The 14,102-nt window shown below is 41.6% G+C and overlaps 1 protein-coding gene across 1 annotated transcript in view; it reads right to left on the bottom strand.

The window, feature by feature from the left end:
* Positions 1–14,102, bottom strand: part of grin3a (glutamate receptor, ionotropic, N-methyl-D-aspartate 3A) — a 78,024-nt gene that overhangs the window by 42,387 nt on the left and 21,535 nt on the right. Inside the window, exons 4-6 of the mRNA XM_056578922.1 lie at positions 12,916–13,299; positions 9,330–9,475; positions 7,296–7,411 (exon numbers count right to left, since the gene is read on the bottom strand). Coding sequence (XP_056434897.1) covers positions 7,296–7,411; positions 9,330–9,475; positions 12,916–13,299 — 646 coding nt within the window. The remainder of the gene's footprint in view (positions 1–7,295; positions 7,412–9,329; positions 9,476–12,915; positions 13,300–14,102) is intronic.

Raw genomic sequence — 14,102 nt, 5'->3', positions numbered from 1 at the left:
GGTTGTAATGGTGTCTGACTGTTTTATGTGTGGGGGGAGGGAGTTCCAGAGCCTGGGTGCTGAACAGCTGAATGACCGGGCACCCATTGTAATGAGTCGTGATGTAATTTTGTCTGTGATTACGTTTTATTGAACACATCGTAAATACGAATTCGTTCTCAGCCTATTTTTTGCCATTTATTTACCGTGTTACTATGGCAGAATAAAGAATAAATTCATGCATTATCATTCAACTTGAACATGTGTTTTTACAGTATAGAGTGGCGGAGGGATGACGTAGGTTGGCCAACCCGGAAGTGGGCGTCGCCCTGGGTTCCCTTGACAAAAAGCCAACGGGTTTTTCCATTGGATTTTGGATTATTGCAAAAAAAATTGCATCCTTGCAGCACCTCCTCAACAACTGAAAATAAATAAATAAATAAAAATAACCGTGCTCCAAAGAACGAAATGTAAACCAATGCATTCTGAATGGGAGTGTTCTCCGATTTTTCCATGCTACACGGAACGAAATGTAAACCCATGCAAATAAAGACTTCATGGTCACAATAATTGAAATATCATTAATCTCCTGAGTTTGTAGGGTGGTATTCTATTTTTTTCAACGGGGCTGCATCCAGTCACTTGACCGTCATGGTTGCTATTGTGGTTGCTATCGACCGCCCGCTCTAATACATGGCTCTAAAAAAACCCGCGGCAAAGGAGCTGCCGTCAATTGTGTTGTTTTTGTCGTAAACTAGGGTCCGATGGTTAAAAAATAGACAGATATTCCAAGGTATCCTTAAAAGGCAGCATGGATGTTTTTATTTTCTGCAGTTTAGACTTCTTCTATAACCTATTTTTGAAAGCAAAACACCAAGCTCATTGATTTAACGAGGCAGGGTTATTTGAAACAATTTATTAAATAAATATTTGTGAGGTCATTCCTTCTCCTGAGTTTGCTTCCTATTTATGTCTAGTGTACACCCCTACGGTCCACAAGCATCCCCCCCCCTCCCCGTATGGATTTGGAGAATTGTTGCCACGTCCCAGTGGTGGAGGTATCATATACCTATAGGAAAGAGGGCATTCAATTATAGCCTACTACAATGATCAATTAGGAGGCCGAAGCCCTAAAGGAAGTTTTTTTTTTTTTTTTTAGTAGTTTATTTAGCAGGGACAAAGCAGTGCACATTATTACAAACATGACATGGCAAGGCCATGACACAACTTGCAGATGTGAATACATAAAAGGTTTGCAGGCTACCTATTCTAATGAAATATATAAGTCACCTAAAATATACAATTATACAATTAAACAATATATAGGCCTACAGTATACAATTATACAAATATATGCTATCTAAAATCAAACTTTCTATAACATTAAAACCTTGTGCAGAGAGAAGAAACAATATGATGAGTGTGACCTATATATGCTGTGTGTGCATGTATGTGTGTTATCTATTGTGTGTTGTCATGATTACATTTTTGGTTTTCCTTCAGCCAGTGTTTCAGTTGTCTGTTAAATGTTTTAAACTCAGTTTGTGTTTTTATTATAGTTGGTAAATTGTTCCACATTTGAGTTCCAATAACTGAGAAACTCGACTGGCCAAAAGAAGTTGTGCGCACCTCTGCTATGCAGTTGCCGTTCACTGCTCCTCTGGTGGCCACCCTTCTTGTACTTATTTTTGTTACAAAAGGACATAATACTGCAGGAGCAAGTTTATTTGCACATTTAAAAATTAGTTTAAGAAAAGAGAACTTCATACAATTCTCAAAGCTCAAGAGATTATATTTCTTTACTATGATGCAGTGGTGCCACCTTATTGGTTTCTGATCCAATATCTTTAAAGCCTGTTTGTATAATGATAGGTTTAATTGATGTCTGGGAGGCTTGGCTCCATACGGTGATGCAGTAAGACAAGTGAGACAGTATCATGGCATGAAAAAACAGTAAGGCTGCCTTAACAGGTATATGATGCCTTGTCAATCTAAAACAGTTCAAGTTTGTTCGGAGCGTTGTAGTGAGTTTCTTAATGTGTTTATTAAACTTAAGCTGTGAGTCTATGATGATTCCTAAAAATTTAAATTCAGTGACTTGGTCAATTGTGTCCTGGTCAATTTTGATAGAACAGGAGGCTTTCCCTCTTATAGAAAAACACATAGATACTGTCTTTTTAATGTTAAGAGTGAGATGGTTGTCTTTGAGCCAACGGGATACATCTTCCATCTCCTTAGTTAATATGTCCGCTGCTGCGCTTGATGTTCTGGCTGACGCATAAATCACTGTATCATCAGCGTACATTTGGCAGTTGGATGACCGACAGCAGGTGGGCAGGTCATTTATGTAGAGACTGAAGAGCAGAGGCCCCAAAATCGATCCCTGCGGAATACCTAAGTTTGCAGCTAATGGCAGTGATAGCTCAGAGTTTATCCTGACCCTCTGCTCCCTATGCTCCAAGTATGAAGCAAACCAGCTTATGGCGGGTTTTGACATATTAAAAGTGCAGAGCTTGTTTAGAAGTATGTTATGGTTGACGGTGTCAAAGGCCTTTTTAAGGTCTATGAATACAGCCCCCACAACATTACCTCTGTCCAGACTACTCTTGATATTCTCTGTGAGGTAGCAGTTCGCCGGTTCTGTTGAGTATCCTAGTCTAAAACCAAACTGTTTATTGTTAATGAGACCATTACTCTCAAGATGGTCTGTTAATTGCTCTGTAACAGCCTTTTCTAAGATCTTGGAAAGAGCAGGCAGTATAGAGATTGGTCTATAGTTACAAGCCTGGTCTTTTGCACCCGCCTTAAAAATCGGTGTTATAATAGCTTGTTTCCAGCTTTGTGGAAATTTGCCAACTCTGATGGAGAGATTTACTAAGTGTGTTATGGGTTTCACCAGGACAGAACAATGAGTTTTAATGAAGGCTGTATCAAATCCAAACGCGTCCTTTGCTTTAGAAGCATTTAGTTTGTTAATGATTTTAAGTGTTTGTTCCTGACTTACCTCCTTAATATGGAAGAGCTTTGAGGGCTCTGAATTTGTGGGCAGGGATAAGATTGCTTGTTCAAAATTCTCTGCTAGCTCCTCTACTGACCTTTTAAAAAAGTTATTAAATTAATTTGCTATAGCTGAGTTATCTGTGCTATTAACACCATTCACTTCTAGTTCTGTAATTATTTTTTGTTGACTAGGTTTAAGTTTAGTTAGGCTGTTCAGGTGCTTCCATAATGCAGTGCTGTTCCCTTCAGACTCCTCTATTAATTGCATAAAATAGGCCGTTTTTGCTTTGCGCAGTTCTCTGACTACTGCATTTCTCAGTCCTTTAAAAATAAGATGATCAGTATTGGTTTTAGAGAGCAATGCTTTTTTCAGTGCATAATCCCTTTTTTTCAATAACTGGCGGATATCATTCCCAAACCATGGTAAAGAAACCTTTTTTGGTTTCTGCTTAGATATCCTAGTGTATTTCTCAGTTATTTTTGTTAAAATTTTCATCAGGGAATTACAGCAGTTTTCTAAATTGCTGGATTGTGTTACACTATTCCAGTCTGTGTTATTAAGATCATTTTTTACTTCGACTATTTTATTTTTGGGGATTACCTGGTTCCCTGGTTTGCTTTTGTTTGCAAATTGTTGGAAGCGCTGTTTGGTGAGTTTTCGAGCAACCAATATCATATTATGGTCAGAGAGCCCTGTTAGAAGATTGTACACTCTTGTGATCCGCTCAGGTCTGTTAGTGACAATCAAATCTATCATAGTTTTACTTGTTCGAGTAACCCTTGTTGGGCCCTTTACCATTTGCTGTAGGCTATGTTTTTGTAGTAGCCTTTTTAGTTTGATCATATGGCTTTTCTCTAGCCAGTTGATATTAAAATCACCAAGAAAAATAGATTCATTGTGGCTTTTCACATGTTTAAAAATTATGTCTAAGTCATCATAAAATGAAACCCCATGGGATGGTGGATTATACAAAACAACAATATTAAAATTCATCTTCAGAGATAAAACAACATTTATAGCCACACATTCTAGAGATGTATCCAGTTTCACTTTGTTACATTTCCAATAGTCTCTCACATAGATTAGTACCCCCCCACCCCTGTCAACCCTGTCCTTTCTATGACAGGTGTAGCCGGGGACGTCGATCAAACTAGTTGGAATGTTTCTATGCAACCACGTTTCAGTCAGAGCAAGGAAATCCAAGTTGGAATCTGTTAACAGATGTTGAATTTGTTCATGTTTTGGCAATAGACTCCGAATGTTCAAATGTGCGCCCAGAATGCCCTTTGGTTTAGATGTCGGTTCCCAGATTACTCTTGCGTGGTTTACAGTCTGAAAGAATCTGAGTTCTCGCTGTTTTCTTGCTGATCGGGCGACGTTACCGCTGTCGTGTGAAACCCCCGCTGACCCGGCGAATGCGTCCATTCCCGAACCAGAACGCGGCTTGCACCTGAGCGGTCTACCAGCTGCACCATCCAGAGGAAGGCTCGTAGATGGGCCAGGGTTTAATTGCACGTCCCCAGCCAGAAGAATCAGGATAAGCAGAACATTGAAACTGTGGCGAAGGTCTCTTCTCCGTTTCTATAATTTCCCCAACATGACACGACGTCCGCGGTATTTAAATTGTTTGGAGTCCAGGTGAGTGACAGAGTTGTTTTGTTTACTTGGCTTTCCGCAGTGGGGGAGGTCAAGTTGGTTTGTAATCAAGTAGATTGTAAAATGTCCGTACCCGAAAGAGTTCAGTGTCTGTGTTTCATTCATGTTTACCTGCTGTTTGTCGGCTTGGTCCTTTTGTTTGGTTTTGTTACAAGGTGGGCTAGGTGGTGGTAGCATCCACAGCAAAAGCCAACAGCAGAGCAATTGTGCGCAAAAGTTTCTTTCATCTTTCTGTTCGATGTGTAATTGGCGTCTGTTTTTTCTAGTGCCCTTAGTTCTTCGACAAAATGCAACGACTAAGCTGCCAATTAAAAACAAGGTAACTAAGTAAAAGAGGGTTTGAGTGGAGCCTGACAAACCACTCAAGCCTTCGGCAGCCATCTGCCTCTGCCTTCCTGTGTGATGCAATGGGTGACTGAGTCGACAATATTTAAGTAAGCTGTACCTTGGGGTCTATTATATATCAAAGGGGGTCTCAAAGGACGCATACGCTTCAAAAGATGGGAGCAAAAAAAGCTTGTCTTAAGTTGTTTTGTTCTTACTAGTTCTTTATCTTTCATACTTCAGACTTCTCGATCTCTCTTATGTTGTTGCAGTGTTAAATGTGATTTATCTACCACACTAACAAAGATGGTGGCTGCATTGTTTTGAGAGTTTTAAGTGATTTTTTTGATAAGCTTTAAAGACACCAAACAAACTTTTTTTTTGTCTTGAATAGTGTTCCATTGTGTAACAGTTTTAACAGAGAAGGCTGCCTGCCCAAATGCTGAATGGCGAAAGGGTACAGTGCAGGCATACATAACTGCAGTGCAGTTATGTATGGAAGCTATTCTAGTGGACCTTACAGAGCCACGGTAACAGAAAAACTTGCGCATAGGGGGGAGCCAAGACCTTGTAAATTTGTAAACTGTACATAGATTAAAAAATAGTCTGACATTTTCAAAAGTGAATAGATTGTGTTTGTGTAGTATGTCACAGTGTTGATATCTTAGTGGATTCTTGTCAAAGATTTTCAGAGGCTGTACAAGGATTCTAAAGGCCTGATTGTTTTTGGACTATCCTGTCCCCAGCAGGTGATACAGTATGAGATTTGTGAAAAAATGAGGGCATGTAGAAATATCTAAGCAACCTCTGTAGATAGATCGGATATAATCCGTCTAAAATTTGCTATGTTATCTTTAATAGTTTTGATCATTGTCTGGATGTGTTTTTTGAAAGCTGTGATTTGAATCTAGTAGTACACCAAGATAAAGTAAAAAGTAGTGGGCCTTACACAGATCCTTGAGGTACACCCATTGTGCACTTCAAGGAGCTGATGCAGGCATATTTGACTTTCAAACACTGCCTTCTATTGGATAGGGATGATGATATCAATGCAAGGGTAACTGACGAGAGGTTGAAGTTAGTTGATGTGGATCTTCCGTGGTAGAGAGGTGAGTTCCCGCATTTTTTTGTGATTACGTTGGTTGATCATGGCAGGACCATTACGCAAAACAGATGAGTAAATGGCATAGAGTCCGAGCAAGTTGTGGTGATAGGAGATCAACCACACACAAAGATCCAGTAACTCTGCTTTCCTCATTGGCGTGCAACCTAACATTGTCCGGATATTTGTTGCTGCAGTCCCGGTTGTTGATATCGGAGATGGGGGTGGAGGCACAGTAGAAACGAGAGCAGAACAGAACTGGGAAATACCTGGCATTTGTTGACAGCTTGATGTTGAGGCTTTGTGTTTCGCACTCTGCATGTGGGAATCCATTTGCTTTCCTTCCCATCGTGCCGAGCTTGAAACATTTCTTGCACAAAATACACCGTGCCTCATATAAATTGCCGGGTACCGGTTTCAGCCAGGCAGAAAAATCCTTGTCGGATAGCCAAATTTCGTGGAATTTACACTTTCCCATGATCCGGGCCAACTGCTACTCATGCTGCTACTGCTACCTGAACGATGTGCATCTGCTCTGAGAGTCACGGCCGCAAACAAATATTTGTTGGTTCCGCTCTCGTGATTGCGCAACATTACTGCTCTTCATTTATATAAAAAAAAATGTTACCTATTATTCTTTAGATTTGAGACTAATAACAATCATAAAATCCTACTTACCATGTTTGAAAGATGGATTTAAGACTTTTTAATGCTATTTATGGCCTTATTTTTAGATTTATGAATTTAAGACTTTTTAAGGATCCGCGGGAACCCTGTATAAAAGCACGCTGTGGATTTCTTGCCAGATCGCGGTTATGTAGCATTTATCAAAAGAGAAAGGGTTTGATGTGGTAGCTGCCAAAAGCGTTTTGTCGGGAGATGAGCGGCCATCTAGATGTGATAAGAAGTATGGGTCTGCAGCCCCTGCCTTGCTGCGTCTCCTTGCCGCTGCCATCAAACGTGCCTCTCGCTCACAATAATCTGTGTGTGTGTGTGTGTGTGTGTGTGTGTGTGTGTGTGTGTGTGTGTGTGTGTGTGTGTGTGTGTGTGTGTGTGTGTGTGTGTGTGTGTGTATACATGTGTGGCTGTATTGTATTGTATAAGTTTGTGTGTGTCTTTTATATTAATGTGTCTGTGTACTGTGTGTATTGTATTAAAATGTGTCTATGTATGTGTCTGCATTGTATTAAATGTGTGTGTGTTGTGTTATTGCGTGGACTTGTTGAGCCTCACCTTCTATAGCGAAGGGTTTCCCCACAGTGAGGGTCTTACACTCGGCGTCGATAGAGACCTCGTAGTCCAGCAGAGCCTTATCCATGATGAAGGCATCCAGCTTCTGGGGGTCTTCCCTGAGACACACACACACACACACACACACACACACACACACACACACACACACACACACACACACACACACACACACACACACACACACACACACACACACACACACGGACACATGCACCCACACACAAACATCCACAAAGCGTGTTATCATTGTTATTGGAAGCTTCTGCTGTCATCATAGACCTTTTTCATCAGCGGCTATATTGGTTTGTTGGGTTGAGGAAACCTACTACGGTTGTTGGAGACTATGAAACCTGACACGTCATTCTTTTTTCTGCATTCCATCGCCCACCCAGCTGTGATATAGAAACCCTCCCATTGAATTTCCATGGAATCTCCAAGGAGTCTAGATTGTTAACACATAGAGCAGAGATCTGATGGTGTGTGGAGTTCAGTGGTGAATCTACTGTCCTCCTAACCATCCATTGAAGAATGGATCCCTCTGATTTGTTCCTTTAAAGGTTATGAGGTGGGGTTTGTTGTCCTGTAAGGTTAGGGCCAGACTTATAAAGTCTAGTGAAACCCTTCATGTCATGTCGACAGCAGCTGAGATAAATATTGTTGATTACTGTCCATCTGTATGGAGAGATAGATAGTGTCTGAACTATTAGAAATATGGTATATATATAAATATTGTGATTATGTGATTATATATATATGGGCTTAATCACAACGTAGTGCTTCAGTCTCTCTCTCTCTCTCTCTCTCTCTCTCTCTCTCTCTCTCTCTCTCTCTCTCTCTCTCTGCTGCTCTCTTCCTCTCGGCATGTTGTGTGTTGAATGTGAAGCAGCTGTAGATGACAGGTGACGTGTGTGTGCAGTCTTGCTTGAGGTTCTCTATGCTGTCAGGACTGCGGTTGTCTAATATGCATATACATACTGTATATATGTATCGATAATATATATATGTATATATAATAAATGCTTATATATATGGACATACATTTAATCCCCCACACACATTCTGTGTGTATATAAATGTTAACGTATATATTTTATAACGTATATATTTTATAGAGTTTAAACAAGGGGTGAAAAATATCCAAAAGTTGTTAATATTATACTGATGTAGTGTCAATATTGTTTGGTTAATGTTAGAAAGAGATGTTTGATATTCAACAGACCTGCTCTGAGTTGTATCTGTGTGCACAGGAGTCGGCAGGCAGAAGAGTATTGTATTGTATTGTTCCTGAGCTAAACTTAAAGCATGAAAGTAATAATCATAACATGGACAAATGCAGAAGGGCATGTACATTTAGGCATACTCGCTTCTAGATTACAATGACTGAGTACGCTTCTTTTTTTCTTTTCTTCTTGTTTTCTTTTTTTATTATGGAAATAATCGATTTTGCCAAAAATTCTGAATCAAAATGTAATCGAGAACAAATAAATTGCAGTCAATTGATCAATCGATATTTTTACCCAGCTCTAGTAATTAGGTAATAGACTCCAGCTACGATGTTTTTTTTTTTTCTTCTTGGCGGCAGCCAGAATAGTGCATGCGTTCTTTCTCCACCTGCTCTTGAATGGCACGAGTGCTGCGGTTAAATATCATTGAAACTTTGCACAATGCACAAACCCCCATTTTGTTTCATGATCATTTGAATTACCCCCCATACGTTCAAAGGCACTTTAGTGGGTCGTGTTTCCTATGAGAGTCACACCGGCCCCGCCCCCGACTAACACAGAGCTTACCTTTGATATTGTTGTTTTGCTTTTTGAAGCTTTATTCAAATGAAACATGTGTTTTAACCAATTGAACTTTTCAGAAATGAAATGGGGTAAAATGTCAACCCCCCTAAATGTCTACGAGGCGACCGCCCACTGAGATTTAACATGGCGTCTGTAATGTAGCTGGGTTGCGCAGGCGTCCCTTTCCCCTCCTGAGGGAGAACCCTGTTCTTTATAGGAGTCTTACTTGAGGCTGCTGATGCCAGCGGGCGTGGCCGGGGCGTTGTATCTCCTCATGTACTCGTGCATCTCAGGGAAGCTCTTCTTCAGGTAGTCCTCTGCACTGCTCTCCCGTACCGTGGCGAAGCGGAACCCCTGGGATGGGTGGTGCAGCTATGGGACATTGAGTCAGATATGGTGTCACTCTGGTTTACACTGTCAGTATTCAGGTGTAACTCCTGAATACACTGTCAGTATTCAGGTGTAACTCCTGATTCCACTGTGTCAGTATTCAGGTGTAACTCCTGATTCCACTGTGTCAGTATTCAGGTGTCACTCCTGATTCCACTGTGTCAGTATTCAGGTGTGACTCCGGTTTACACTGTGTCAGTATTCAGGTGTCACTCCTGATTATACTGTCTCAGTATTTAGGTGTCACTCCTGATTCAACTAATAATAATAATAAATATAACCGCAAGTAGTGATTAACGGGGTCCGAGCAAAATGACAAGTCAAGCGCACACAAATGGAAGATATATAAATATGACATAAATATGAAGGAAAGATGTTCCACTTAATGCAATACTGTGCCTCTGCTTTCAGGTGAGCTGCAGAGCAAAAGCAGAATACAATGTTCAGCATGCTCTAATCGGGATTCAAACTCTCAAACTAACCCTGCGTTCACACCAAAAGATGCATTTGCTGCCCGAACGCGTTGACGCCTGAGTTTTGCGGCGCGTCAAATCAAGTTTTGCGGCGCGTCAAAGGTTTGCGGCGCGTCAAAAGTTGAAATATTTCAACTCGAGCAGCATTTGACGCGCCGCAAAATACGTGAACGCGCCCTTCGCCCGTGCCCGGCAGCGGGCACGGGCATGCCGCGCCGCAAATCAGATTTTGACGCGCGTCAAATCAAGTTTTGCTGCCCGTTTTCTCGGCAGCAAATGCATCGGCAGTAAAGCAGCAACGCGTCTCTACATTCACTTTGAATGGGATCACGACGCGCGTCAACTTTTTGCATCTTTTGGTGTGAACGCAGGGTCAGGATCACCAGTACAAGGCATTATCCCAATGAGCCACTGACAAACCTGAAAAGTAGCCTTGTTCACATGTTGAAAATGTCTATTGATAAGCCCACAACATCCAGAAAAACTCCAGGCAAACATTTCTCAAATGAATGAAGGGCTTTCTTTAAAGCAAATACCTGAAAAATCGTTTAAATTCTTGGGAAATTAAACATTTGTCGGTAACGGAAGAAACATAAATGTGACAGAGTTCATTATGAAGGAAAAATGGTTAACGAAGAAGTTCCCCTTAATGCCACACTGTGTCTTGGTAGTCAGATTCTTGGAAACTAATGAGCCGGAATGTTGATTGCCTGATGAATTTCAGGTGCTGTTCAATAATGTGTTTCTTAAATGAGTGGCAATGACAGAATGTCATGTTCAGCTTGTTCATAATGCTCTAATCGGGATTCGAACACTCAACCTAAGGATCACCAGTACAAGGCATTATCCAATTGAACCACTAACATTTCTGAACTTCATGAAGCCTCATTCACATGTTGAAAATGTCTATTAATCAGCACACAACATCACGAAAACTCCAACCACACATTTCCCAAGAGACTTAAGGGCTTTCTTAAAAGAGTACAGATCTGAACATTTGCACTGTTCATGGTATCCACCTAATGATAGCCGTATGGCTATCTGTGGACATTTGGATTTTCTATGAAATTGTGGGAAAAAACATTTTTAGAGTTTTAGAGATTAATATGATGAAAGAATTTTAGTCCAGGTAAATCTCGTAACGAGAAATAAGGCTAGTTCATAATTGTTTTAAATACCGCTACCTTTGGGTGCAGTACCACAATTTGGGAATATGGGTAGAGAGGGGTATTGGTATCCACCTAATAATAGTCATAGGTTTTTTTATACAATAGAATAATGGTCATATAAGAAAAATGGGCTAACTGCTCCAACTTTATTGACCAATATTTCTCAAATGGTACTAAATAAAACAAATTCTGTTTGATGATTTTTATGGGGCTTGGTCTAAAGATTTTACGTGGCGATTTTGGTGAATTTTCTGATTATTTTTGTAGACTGTGAAACTTATTTTCATGTTTGGCTTTAATATGAAATTGTGGGAAAAGTAAACATTTTTAGGGCATAAGACCCGGGTTTTATAGATGCATCTGATTCTAGAGATTAATATTATGAACGAATTTTGAGTCCAGTTCAATCTGGTGAGGAGAAATAAGCCTAATACATGTTTTTTTTACAATAGCGCCACCTTTGGGGGCCACAAATTTGGGTTTATGGTTAGTGGGGGTTAATGGTAACCATACCTGAAAATGTCAAGAGTTTTCGACTAACGGTATAGGCTTCAGTATGACTTTTACAGAATTTGAGGGAAAAAACGACCCCCTACCAAGGTTGTTGGTAGGGGGTCAGGAGGTTAGAAAGATAGGAAGGTGCAAGATTATGTTGTGCTTTGAAAGCAAGGAGAATGATTTTAAATTGAATACGGTATTCCAAAGGGAGCCAGTGTTGATGGTGGAGGATGGGAGTGATGCGTTGCCAGGGCCTAGTGCAGGTGAGAACTCTTGCAGCGGAATTTTGTACGCATTGTAGTATGTTAAGTAACGAAGAGAAGGGCATTGCAGTAGTCTTGTCTGGAGGATATGAAGGCATGAATCTCAGCAGTGGTGGGATTAAGTGAGGGGCGGAGTTTGGAAATGTTTTTGAGGTGAAAGAAAGCTGTTTTGGTGACGTTTTTTATGTGATGAGATGGTGGAATCTATAATGACACCAAGGTTTTTAACTTCAGAGGTGGTGTTGGTGAAAAAGCCGGGGATGGATAACTGAGAGTGTTTACGTTTTTTCAACATGACTGGTGTGGCAATGAGAATGGCTTTTGTTTTGTTATGGTTTAGTTTGAGAAAGTTCTGTGTCATCCAGTTGCTGATGGCATCCACTGTGTCAGTATTCAGAAGTCACTCCTGTTAACATTTTGTTAATGTTGTTCAGGTGAAGATCCTGATTACATTGTGCTAGTGTTGTTTTGCTGTCACTCCTAATTCCACCCTCTCGGTATTCAGGTGTCACTCCTGATTTCACTGCGTCAGTATTCAGGTATCACTCCTGTTTATACTGTGTCATTGTTGTTCAGGTGTCACTCCTGATTTCACTGTGTTAGAGTTGTTCAGGTGTCACTCCTGATCACACTGTGTTAGTGTTGTTCAGGTGTCACTCCTGATCACACTGTTAGTTTTGTTCAGGTGTCACTCATGGTTACACTGTGTTAGTTTTGTTGAGGTGTCACTCCTTGTTGCACTGTGTTTAGGGTAACAAACTCTTCAACTTTTAATATAGTTTGGTGTCACATAAAGTGCAACTGTATGGGTCCACAAAACCTTAATTGAAATATGAAATCCGAAATGAAAAATACTCTTCTTCAACCACAGATTTACTGCAAATCATAAACATTCCTCTCAGCAGCAGCCTTTGTGTGTGTGTATCTGTGTTTATATGTATACATGTCTAGATGCTGGTCCGTCTGTTAAATGGCAGACATGTCCGTGCGGTACGTCCTGCAGTGCAGAATGTACACACCTTGGGGTCGTGGATGCCGGACAGCTGCTCGTAGGTCTTCTCGCCCACCATGACGGCGGCCAGGTTGGCGGTGTAGGTGGACAGGCAGAACAGGCAGAAGATGGCCCACAGGTTCATCAGCAGTCGGCCCGTCCAGCACTTGGGCGGCTTGATGGCCACGGTGCGTCCAAACAGGATGGCGTAGCACACGTTGAGGGCGGAGGAGAAGGAGAAGACGCGCTGGCGGTTGCGTCCGCGGGGGGTCATGCCGAAGGGGCTCTGCCACTCGTACAGAGTGAGGAAGACTGCGGTGACGTGCAGCGACACGAAGATGCCCAGCCACATGGACCAGTGCAGGGGCCACATGAAGGCCCCGATTGGGGCAGCTGTGTCCCGTGTACGCACCTGTTGGGGGCGAGGGGGGGGACAAGGTCAGAACCTCCTGTGCTCTGCTCTTATTGGCTGATCAACACCTGCATAGACCAGCAGAGCCGAGGTTAGAACCTCCTGTACTCTGCTCTTATTGGCTGATCAACACCTTCATAGACCAGCAGAACCAGGCTTAGAATTTGCTGTTCTCTGATCTTCGGTGAGGTTTCACTTTCTGTCCTCTAGACTCTGATCATATCCACCAGGCCATACCCCTTCCGGCTACTAATGACGTCTGATCCACTGGTTGGCTGTGTTTGGAGTTTAAACAAACTTACCAAACTACTATCATTCAATCATTCAATTCCTGCTGGAATAGAGGAAGATATCTTTTTCCCTGCTACTTACGATAAGAAGTCATCATGTAAGACAATAATCTACCATTGTTGCATTGCCATTTAGGACAAAATAGTACCAATTGACAGTATTTCCAACTATCGAATATATTCACGTTTTCATATATGAAACTTATCATGAACCAGGGCATAACAAATAAAGGTAGATTGAAGTGTAATCAATGGTGGTCTGAACAGGCTGCGTTTCAGGCCCTGTCACAGCGAGCAGAGGAGAGGGAAGAGGGGAACACTGCAGAAGGACTCGGAGGTCAAAGAGAAGGGGACGTGGGGAGCAGACAGATGGAATCTGAGATGAGAGGAGAGGATAGGGGAAGGGAAGAGGGGGGAGAGGAGCTGAGGGGGGAGGGGAGAAGAGGGTGTTTGGTGGAAAGAGAGGAAGAGATGCTGAGCAAAGGGGAGAAGGGAGAGGAGGGGGGGAGAAGA

The sequence above is a fragment of the Gadus chalcogrammus genome, chromosome 19 (assembly GCF_026213295.1).
Source record: "Gadus chalcogrammus isolate NIFS_2021 chromosome 19, NIFS_Gcha_1.0, whole genome shotgun sequence".
NCBI classification, from domain to species: Eukaryota; Metazoa; Chordata; class Actinopteri; order Gadiformes; family Gadidae; genus Gadus; species Gadus chalcogrammus.
Note: the sequence above shows the minus strand (reverse complement) of the source record. Positions and strands in the feature narration are given on the sequence as shown.